Source organism: Haliotis asinina, chromosome 8, assembly GCF_037392515.1.
Source record: "Haliotis asinina isolate JCU_RB_2024 chromosome 8, JCU_Hal_asi_v2, whole genome shotgun sequence".
NCBI classification, from domain to species: Eukaryota; Metazoa; Mollusca; class Gastropoda; order Lepetellida; family Haliotidae; genus Haliotis; species Haliotis asinina.
In genome coordinates, this window is record NC_090287.1 from 64,313,874 (window position 1) to 64,325,245 (window position 11,372).

The 11,372-nt window shown below is 38.6% G+C and overlaps 1 protein-coding gene across 2 annotated transcripts in view; it reads left to right on the plus strand.

Moving 5' to 3' along the window:
• The window catches only part of LOC137293683 (uncharacterized), a 60,073-nt gene extending 49,519 nt beyond the window's left edge, over positions 1–10,554 (plus strand). For both annotated transcript variants that reach the window (XM_067824381.1, XM_067824382.1), the window contains exon 5: positions 4,817–10,554. In XM_067824381.1, coding sequence (XP_067680482.1) covers positions 4,817–4,939 — 123 coding nt within the window. In that variant the 3' untranslated portion in view covers positions 4,940–10,554. The remainder of the gene's footprint in view (positions 1–4,816) is intronic.
• The last annotated feature ends 818 nt before the right edge of the window (positions 10,555–11,372 follow it).

Consider the following 11,372-nt stretch of genomic DNA (forward strand, 5'->3'; position numbering starts at 1 on the left):
AGTAGCCGCAGAGCTTGGATTTTCTTAAAATTGATATGACATTGTTGAAAGATAGACAGCGTGAAAGGTTGGCTCCTTAAGTAGTAATTGCTAATAATATCCATCGGTTTGCCTCTGCCTGAACCAGGTTGTCAATTACCCAATAGACCATAAAGCAAGATATATTGACAACACCCACAGTTTCTCTAAACACAGCTGCAACAACAAGCAGGACAAATGTTCATGTTTGAGGACAACCTGCTAAAAATAGGCATTTTCCTCTTACAGTTAAAATCCAGGGTGTTTAACTGTTTCTGCTTCAGCATGTTTGGAAGAAAGGATGTGTACACGAGTTGATGAAACCTTCCAAGATTCATTGATTCTTTCATCCAATAATGGCCGTGTTCCACTTGAACTGTTGATTATTGATTCATGTGTGACCAGGAAGTGACCAGCCATTTTGTGCTCCAGGGAATGTCATTGTCCCCTGCACAAAACGGAGCCAGAATCTTATCCTATTGTGCATTATTTTGTGGCTTTTATTACTGTATTAATACTGATACAAAGAAAGACATCATAAATCTGTCTATGTTAATAACTCATGGTCTGTTGCCATTGTCTTAAAGATGGCAGCTGGGGAGGAATGGATTTTTATATTAAGCTAAGGTAGTTTTGTCTCGAAGGATGGTATGCATTAACATCATGGGTTACCATGGTCATAGAAGCCTTCATGGGCTGATTCCTGATTTGTTCATTTTGGATTTATAAGCATTGATAATTGGCTCTTGCGTTCATGTTGTTTAATTATTTGATAACGTTACTAAATGATATATGAAGACTTCTAGATGTAAGCAGAAAAACCATTATGATTGGAAACTGCTAAAGCTGGATACAATATTTTATTCCTTCTGTATCATGAGCTTGTGTTTTTGAATCACTGTCAAATACTGATAATACAAGGTATTTTCAGAAAGGTGAACACATCCTTTCCACAGTAACACTGGGTGTCTCTATAGATTGCAATGAAAGATAGTTGTCTTCATGAATTCACCTTCTCTGATTATTAAATGTCTCATCAGTATTGGTTGATTCCATTTCCATACATCTTATCATTTGTTTGACACAAAAACCAGTCTGCCAGGTCAAAGTAACAGAATCTCTTAGAATAGTGCACCAGAAGCCCTATTCAAAATAAATTCATCTTAGCATATGTTCCAAGGCCTGCCTGTCAGTACAAGAATATTAAAAACAAAAGTCCTTCAGACTTACTCATTCTGAAGAAGGTATAACAATTGTTTAAGAAAACACTAACATCTGTATTGTTGTTACATGTAAGTCTGTATTGGAATATATAGATGTATTGCCACAGAAGAGGCATTCCAGCTGGAGGTGATACATGACAATATTTTCCAAACAAACATTTACATTAATTTAGCTTATGCCTTATTTAGCTTAAGTTGGTATCCGACACACATTGCAAACTTCAGCCAGATTGATTGTTTTGGTTGAGGCTTGTCCAGCATCAGATTGATGTTCACATCGTTCCTGACCTGTCTCTGCCAGTCCTCTGTGGCTAGTTTCTACCTCTTCTGTCAGGCTACTACTTCTCCCTGTCCCACTTAGGTCATGTGACCTGACTACAGGTAAGATCCTGTTGTTCTGCACATTGTACTGATTAGTGTTGAAATAGTTTGTACTGTATGCTGAAGGGATCGTGTTTCTAAAAACAAATATACTTTTTTTGTTGGTGTATTTTCCCATGTGATGTAAATGAGATGTTAGACTTGCCAAAAACATTCCTGATTCCTGGTTTAACATTTTGACATAATCTTTGGGCGAATTAATGACTTTGATGCCAATGCCAAAAATACTTGAAAAGGTGGCATGTTGGGTGTGTTAAAGCCGACACTCTACAAAGGTTAAGCGGAAATTCATTTAGGAATAGCTTGTAAATTTGTGTAGTAGGTTACATACAAGAAAACTAAAGAATTTACAAGCATGCTTCATTTGTCAAAGATGTGTGTTGTAGACAGTTTCTTTAGATTTCCTCATCATTACATGGCATAGTACAAGGTCTGGCAGTGGCAAATGGGGAAGATGCAAGCCCCAGTAGTCTGTATCATGTCCCCTGTCAGGGCTGTCACAGAGAGGAATGCTGCATACATATCAGGTGTGTCAGTGTCGGTGTACCTGTCAGGTAACAATAGGTATCGTTAAACAGATCAAAGACAGCTGAGTTTAGTCACGTTTACGAGACCTGGTCACTGAAGGTCAGTGGTCAACATGTGGCTACCATGTGGGCGTGTTGTAGATTGGCATTAGATGGTTGTTGGAATCAGGTGCTCATGATTTCTGGAAATGCAAAAAGAATTATGGGAAGTGATAAATGTTATTTCATTGATGAATTATTGAAACCATTGCTGTTAAACAATTTGTCTTTAAGAACAACATTTTTCTCAAAGACAAATAAAAGATTGCAAGGGAACTACATATATATATATATATATATATATATATATTCCTGATTGAATTCTTGTTTCTTATTTTAGGTAATTTTAGGAGATATTTTAGTTTTACACTCAGATGTATCAGAATATATGTTGATAAAATATATTTCTAAGCATTGATAACTATTTGTTCAAAAGGTTTTCTTACTGCGAGGTTTAGTAGATGAACAAGGAGATAATACTGTGTACGCAGAGTAGATGAAATATATTGGAGAAAGCAAAGCAGGAAGAGAGGTGAAGCACTTCCTGCTGTGGGGTTGATGGGATAGATTGTATCAGATCTGGCTGCAGCTGTGGATGAAAAGGCAGTTGCAGTCAAGCATGTGTATCTAGGCTGTGTCAAGCACATGTATCTGGGACGTGTCAGGCATATGCAACTGGGGCATGTCCACCACTTGTGCCAAGGACTTGACATGACTGTGTCAAGCAACAGTCAGTCATGTGTTTCTGAGCTGTGTCAAAAACATGTATCTAGGCTGTCAAACACGTATATCCAGGTTGTGTCAAGCCCATGAGTCAGACACATACATGTATATCTAGGCTGTGTAAAGGATGCAAGTCTAAGCTGTCTCAAGCACATGGGCAACATGAAGCATGTGCATCTATGTCTCTTGTATCTTTGTGATGGTGGTGATAAGAACATTCATGAAGTAGCTGGTGATGAATGTGATGGTGTTGATAATGTTTGTAGTAATGAAGATGATTGTGATGATAATGATGAAGTTGGCAATGTTGATGATTTTGGCGAGGATAATGAATATAGCATTCATATTGTATCTGGTGAAGAACATGATGTTGTTGGTGACGATGATGACATTGTAGATGTTCCTGCATATTTGTTGATGTTTATTTTCTGATACTGATATACTTACACTTGAGTGCACAGACTTTACCCTGCCCTCCCTGCTGCAGTCTATGTGTGGAACAATAATGATATCCTGATGTGTAAACAACATACTGTATCCATACGCCCAAACGTGGGATGTATCTCAACCTGTTTGTTTGATAGAGCAGACTTCCTATTGTTTTTGAATCCTTGACAAGATTCCTTGTCTTTAAAAATGAGAAAAAATCACTTTGCCTGTCTTGTAGATGTTTGTTCAATAGAGGAATGATGGGGAGTCTGAGACACCCATCCTGCTCTGCCAATTACTGATTGCCTTTTAAACCTGCAAGAAAGGAAAGCACCCTGACTTATAGAAGAATCATGAATCTGAGCTATTACCTGAACATTTGATTGGTCCCTTCTGTATTTATTTAGAAGATATCAATGCTTCAGGTACATAAGGTGTTCAAACTTCTCCATCATATGCATGTTAAATTAGTCACATTTGTAAAATAGCATCCGAATTACAAAACTGGAAAAAATCAAAAACAAATTTCCAATGGCTCTGCAGCTTCCAAGAATGATGTAAATTGATTTGATGGGCATGCAGTCTTCACAAGGAAGCAGCTCCAGGATGCACGTAAAAGACAGATTTTTGGCAGCATTACCTCTTCAGTTGCCAGATGGCGCCAAAAGCCACCAAGCAGTAGAAGAGATTTACTGGCATGGCTCTGGGTTCTCACGGCTATACAATGAAAAGTTTCTATGTATAGGTTCTTTGCCAAAATACATGGATGCTACACTGTGGGTTTTTACCAACAGTGGAAGATGAAGGATAAATACATCACCTCTCGCTCTCTTCTCTTAGGCAGCATATCAGCTCACTTTTTATAATAGTTGGCCAAGTGCCAGCTTTGTGAGATTGAAGCTTGTTGCTATCAATACTGTAGGAAAATGGATAGCGTTTGTCTGTATATCAGACTTTCTAAGCCATTAATGAAACAGTTATTTTTTCAACCAAATGGCTTGAAATTGTTTTCTATATTGTGATGGCCAGTAGTAATGTGATATGTCCTTCGGCACAGATAACCCCACCAGTTGTCAGGGAACTTGCGCTGTGACTGAAAGGGGATGAAATTGAAGTTTGATAAGAATCTTGGTATTGTGTGATGGTGTATATTGCTTTTATCACATGGCCAGATAGTAATCCATTATGTTCAGGTTATATAGTGTGAACAAAATAGGGATCAGCAGTTATCAAACAATATACTTTGCTCTTGATTTTTGTGTGTCACCTAAATCAAATTTTCCATTACTGAACTGGGTTTTAAAGTTCTAAAACTGAATTTTATCTAAATTGGGGATACAGTATTTATCACAGAACTTCAATGTCAGCATGTCATGGCTTTTCGATGTTTATTATTTTAGTATGGTTTTGTTTTCGCTCTCGCCTTTAGCACTGCTGTATTTTACATCTGTTGATGAATATGTTTCTTTGTTTCAGACGATCAATGGAAATAGTAGAGGACCGAAGTGTTTATCAGACCCTGCTGTCTTCTCTTTCCGATCTATCAGCAGTGGGTTGTCTCCCCTGACGCCAGTGGAAGAACCATCATGTGCATACTGAAGAAACTACCAGTATCAAGTAAATTTGTAACTATGAGCTTCAGATATGCCACTGTTCTTCTTTATGGCCAAAGAAGTGACCCCTAGGGGACTGAACTGATTATCTCCCCTTATCTGCTGACAAAGCTTCTAGATTATGGGGAGGTCCACAGAGGTGCTGAAGACTACCAACATTGGAGTATTGTGTTCTGAGAAAACTGATGACTTTGTGTTGAGGGAGTGAGTCCCATTAGTTGGAGGCGGATTGTATACAAAGGCCCACAGTGCTTAATGGAGATCTACGCATGTATGTACGCACAGACGAAGCCTATGGCAACTAGGACTTACATCTATACCATTAACTTATACTGCAGGTACAAGCACCTGCCTACTGCATTCATTCAGTTTACCTTGAAGCTGTTGTCTCATTAGGAGTGTAGTGCACGTCTTGTTCAGCATTCAGTCAGCCATTTATCATAAGTCAATCAATATTGTGATTTTTTTATCTAATGAAGACTGTTTACATGATAGATTATATATTTAATGCTAGAAGTAGCTGCTGTGGAGCAGGTAGATAGATAGCCCAGTGATACTGACACACACACGCATGGCAGACTGACAAGCTTGCTTGCTTCAACACTCATCTCCTTTTCATGCAGGCAGACATATATATATTTTGTCATCATTACTAAAGATGTGTACAGGCTAATTTTTTTTACAGACATTGTTGTTCAATTTTCCCTATTTTCAAAAATTTGCATGCTTGATATTTTGAAGCTGAGGAATGCTTCTTTGTTAGCGTCTTGTTTATGCTCACTGGCGAAGTGACAATACCTGTGGTTGGCGGCTAGACGGCCCACTCATTGCCATGACATGTCTGGAGGACAATGGATACAGCCACTGAAGGCAAGATGTGGCTGGTATGTGAAGTAGAGTTGGACAGGGCAAAGACATTGGAGTCGGTGACCATGGTTCAGAAACTGCCAAGGATATGATCTAGAAGAGGAATGTGCTAATTCTTGAATGGTTCACACTTGACCAAGCTGCTTATGGATGTCAGAACAAAACCAGATTGTGCAGATCTTATCGTTGTTTCATCAACTTTGTATCATCAGTAGAAGGTGAACCTTTGATGAATATTTATCGAAAAGTTCCTAACATATGGCTTTGTTTTGCAAGACTAATGTACTGGCAAGCAATACACGTTCCTCCAGTAGATGTGCCATGATGCATCACACCTTTACCATACAGCATACTGCAGCAATAGGTCAGTCTGAACATGTAATGTTGCAGCTGCAGCAGTAACAGCATCCTCATCATCACTACAACAGCTACAGCAGCAGCAGCAGCAGCAGCTACATGAACAACAATGTACTTGTGCTCTTCTGTGTACAGAGACGTTCTTCCTGGCAGCTGTTTACCTACCATGTGTCATGTTAGTACGTTGAAGATTCAACTGGATTCTTACTTCCACTACACTTTGTTGCTTGGCAGAATGGCAGCTTGCACTACATAAATGGCATTGAAGCTATTGAAGGGCTTCATTATGTATAGGACCACAGCTGTTGAGTAAAACATTGTTTAACTACAGTTTTATTACCACATTCAGTGTATAGCCAGAATTGATTCCATTGGTTTGCTGTTGTCATAGCCTCTGGATCAGCTACTTTGTATTTACTTACATAGAATGTTTGACAGTGATCAATTGGCTATGTATGTTTGATATAATTTTGATTAATTTATAGAACAATAATGAATTCTTTGTTTGGTAATTGAATTAGCAATCAGTGAAGTTGATTTTCATCTTTTTGTTGGGGGAATGATTGGGGTGAATTGACAAAATGTTATTTTAACAACTATACTTCAAGATTTTCACTATATTTGTGCTAGAACCATTCTTATTACACTCTCCATGGTAAGAAAATTTTGGTAATAAAGTGAAGTAATTTAATATTTTTTTCAATATTAACCTTTATGATCTATGGTCATGTCAAAAATTATTTGAATTTACTAACTTATAATTTAGGATGAACCAGCCTTCCTTTGATTCTCTACTCAGCCTCTTGCCATTTAAACCATCATGGTGTATTTGTACAGTTGTAGTATGTAGTGATCCAGTGATCTATGCTTCAGCTGTGGAGTCTTTTTAGGATATGTGAATATGCATTTTGGAAAATACTGTTATGATATTTTTATGTATACAGTAAAATTAGACTATGTAATGAATTGTTTTGATGAAAGAATTTACATTTGTTATTGAGATTTTTTTGGTAAAGCTTGGGTGGGAGTGAAGATGTACGTGTTGAAATCCTGTTATGATAGGCACATATGCTGCAAATTTGTTTCTCTATTTCCATATTAGCTTCTGTTGAGCATGACAAGCTGTCCAATTTATGGTACATCTAATGTAAATTGTTTATAGGAAATATGCACCTTGTGCGTCACTCGGATGCATTTGGACGTATGTGATCAGACAGAATCAATTTCAAGACAACCTTTAAATAGAACCCATGTTTTTATTGCCAGCAAATCAATTTTATGGTCACGACACTGACATATTAAACACTCACTGCTTTTGTTTGAGTTACATGAAGCATTTTGCAGCATGGCGGACCTGTCCTTGAAAAAAGCCTCAATTTCAGGGGATGTAGATATTTTATATTTGTAAGATCGTGAACAACTTGGGCGTCCTATGTGGAGCCACCCTGCAGCTGACCTACCTCTACAGATTTGCACTGTCTTACACTGTTTGCACACCAGGAAATCATGTTGGTCAACGTTGTATCATTAACACCATGATCAGTCCTCATATTGGCTTGACTAAGACTTTAAGATTGTGCTAATGTATTCAAAATAGTATATAATAGTATGTATCTTAAAGAAGGACTACCCATGGGCCAATTTGCAGTCTTAGTGAGTTGACAGAAGTCATTCAAATCCCACCTTGTCAGCAGATTTCGAATCTTGTTATACATATCAAGCTAGCTATTAATTATTACCTAGAAACCACACAAATGCAATGTTTTGGTTTGACACACTGCTTCTGGTGATTGGATCAAGACTGGAAATAGGTCCAGGGATGTGGAGCAGTTTGACCTTTGCTTGGGAGAGTTACTCAATATGTGTAATACTATTCTGAAGGGTGTAATGATAATACATGGTGTATTTGAACGTTTGATATTTATGGGGAATCTTTGTGTCTCATTCAGTGCATTTAACATGAACTAGTATCGTTTTATTCAGAAACTGCTCCTTTAGATAAACAAGCAATTTTACAAAGTATGTGATCGGTGTTCCACAACAACAATAAGGTTGTGCTTGCGAAATATTTATTTAATATTTTAAAATAGACATGTTTGAGAAGAGCAGTTTCTGAAAACATTTTGTTTATCTACCAATGTTTTGAATATAACATGAAAAACTTCACATAATTGTTTCTGAAAGACATGAATATGTTCGACCTGTCAGTATTTTTGTTATGATAAATCTGACTATTAATCTCTTTCTTGTCTTGATGAAGCGTATGGAAGTGCGGCAGTGTTTTGTTAAAGAAGGAATGATGCCAGCAAACTTTCCAAATGTGCTTTCACGAGCTCAATTTGACTTAGGATCATTTCAGGGCAATTTGTTAGCAAATTTTCTTGAACTTTTAATGGCATTTTGGAAGTGCTGTGGTAACTTTCAGTCGCGTGACTGTCACATGTCTAGCAAATGGCGGTGATAGTCCAGTGTGACATAGGTGGCGCTACTACTACAAGTTCATGAGAGAGTGACTTCCCTCAGGTTCCTCACTAAAGCTGTGATAAAGTATTCCAAATATAAGTCAAAGGTCTTGAGTGGACCCTGGCATCATGGCTTGTTTTCGGCCATGGTTGAATTGGCCAGCCCAGAATGAAATGTTTTTGAGACAGGTACACATAATTGCCATTTCAGAGAAAGATGAATCATATTACTGCGAGCGCATTTACTTTTATGGCAATTTAATGTTACATAGCTTTCCTGAAGACCCATCTTGGCCTCTGAATTCACCAAGAGGTTATGTCCCACAATGGCTTCAGCCTCTGAATTTCCTCCAGGCTCTTTATCTTGCTGCTGAACTGATGTCTGACCTCATCTTTCTTGATACCTCGGTCCTCAGGTATGTTTGATCTCAGTGTGGCAAGCCACTTACTCCCTTCCGGCTAAGGAAGCTGAGGCACATTCTGCTATATAATTCATGCTTTTAGGGAACTCGAGTCGAAATTCAAGGAGAAATTATTCTGTGTTTCTGAATTTAGAAGCTGGATTTCATCTTGTTAGTTTTCATCTTAGATAATTAAGTTAAGGCGCATTTTGAACATAGGATATAGTTTGAAGGAAATGTGATTGAATTAGTGTTTCCTTGATCAATATGAAGGAAGGGAACCTTTACAGCTGTCGGTCTCTGGCAAGAGATAGGTAATTATATTGAAAGAAAACTTGATCTGGTAAGACAAGTAACCTGGAGGTAGCACATAATCAATATATGTTTTTACGCCATTCAAACTAATTTATTCCTGCCCAGTTCTTGTTGCCCAGGGGCCAGAAGTTACTCCTTGTATTTTCCGATTTAGCAGTGCCAGTTCACTGTCGATCGGTGTTTAAGTGAAAAAAATTGATGGTCTCAATGCCTCTTTTTTTAACTTTCATCACATAACATCGGCAGCCAGTGCTACTATGATTTTTTATGAGGGTTATTTTGAAGGTGATTACTTCCTGGTGAGATGCTTTTATTGATTCCTAGCCATGCAGGATTCTTGGTTCAGAGCGTATTGTTAGTCCCATCATATGTATGATTCAACTTACTGATGGTGTTAGAGGGTGTGGTCAGTGGACCAAAGAGTTTGCTGTAATTGCCCCTGACAACCGGGTACCCATTTATGGACCTGGCTTAACTATATTGTTTCCCTGTCCCGTGTATCAACTGCCAGTTTAATTCTGTTGATGCTGTTGTTGACCTGTATGATTATTGGAAATGTTCATGTGAAATTTTTTAACTAGCACTTCCATAGGTTTCAGTCACACTTCCCCTTGCACAATTTTCCTCATGTTTCTTCCAGTGTAACCTTGTCCACTATGTAGAAGGACGTAACTTGCCTTATCTGTATACGGGAGTACTTGAGAATTATTTGACAGATTTTTTTATGCATCACTCATCGTACTACCTCTTGGCGTCAACAGAACACCGGTGTTTTGTTGACACTTGATGATGTTATAATGGTTGCCAGGGAACCAATGATAACGTTCCCATGGTAACTAAAACTTTTTTGTGTTGATAAATACTATGAATACAACTGTTCATGGTAGTCCTTGTACGAGTCGATATTTTTGGAGAGAGTCTGTACACTTGGTTTTGTGGATATGTACAACGTTGTGCAATGTCCATGTTCACGTCTTGCACGTGCATTCAGAGAGTGGATCGCGAGAGAGGTTGTGAGTGCTGTTTGGGACAACATGATGCGAGTCCCATTTGAAATGGTTCAAACTAGGTTCTGTCTATTGTATTGGCAGGAAACAGTTAGGTACTGTATACTGTATAGTGAAGGAGGAGGGCGAGTGCACGGACGCGACTGAAAGAGATGAGATTTTCTTACTGTGAATAAAAGTTTAATCTGTGAATACATCTTTGTTTTGTTTCGAAGACCGAAATGTCTGCAGGTCTGTTTGTGTTGTAACCAATGAGACTGGGCACAATAGCCATTGACACTGAATACCCGTGGAATATTCGAGCATATTAGCCAATGGCTGTGGCATATTCGGGCACATTAGCCAATGGCAGTTGAATGCACGGGCATATTAGCCAGTGAGTCGATGTTGTATTTTGCGGCTGTCAGTTTTATCACTGCTACATAACGGCCTGTATATAGTCACAAAGCCGTTTCAGAGAGATGTTGCTGGAAGGCTTCAGTGTTGGGACCCGATGTCATAGGCCGTCCTCTTTTTTCCAAAAGCTCTGTTTACACAATGCCAGAGTATCACTGTTTACACAAAGCAGGGACCATCAAGCCTTCTCTATAACCATATTTACTGTATTCGATACATTGCTATTGGTTACTCTGCCATACGCAGCAAGCACTTTACTCTCTCTACACATATTGCGGGCCTTCTGTATACCAATAGTACTTACAGAACGCTTTGTCATTGGCTGGTCTCCTACATATCACAGGCACTGATTACGCAGTGAGTGACTTTGACGTGCCTTCTTTGTACCATGGGTGGTTTGGTAGCTTGGTGGTCAAAATGTACGCACGTCAGACAGAAGATCCGGGTCGATTCCTCACATAGGAACATCGTGTGAAGCCCATTTCTGGTGTCCCCACGCAGTGATATTGATATTGCTGGAATGTTGCTAAAAGCGGAATAAAACCATGCTCACTCGCACTCTATACCAATAGTACTTACAGGACACTTTGTCATTGGTTGGTCTCCTGAACCTG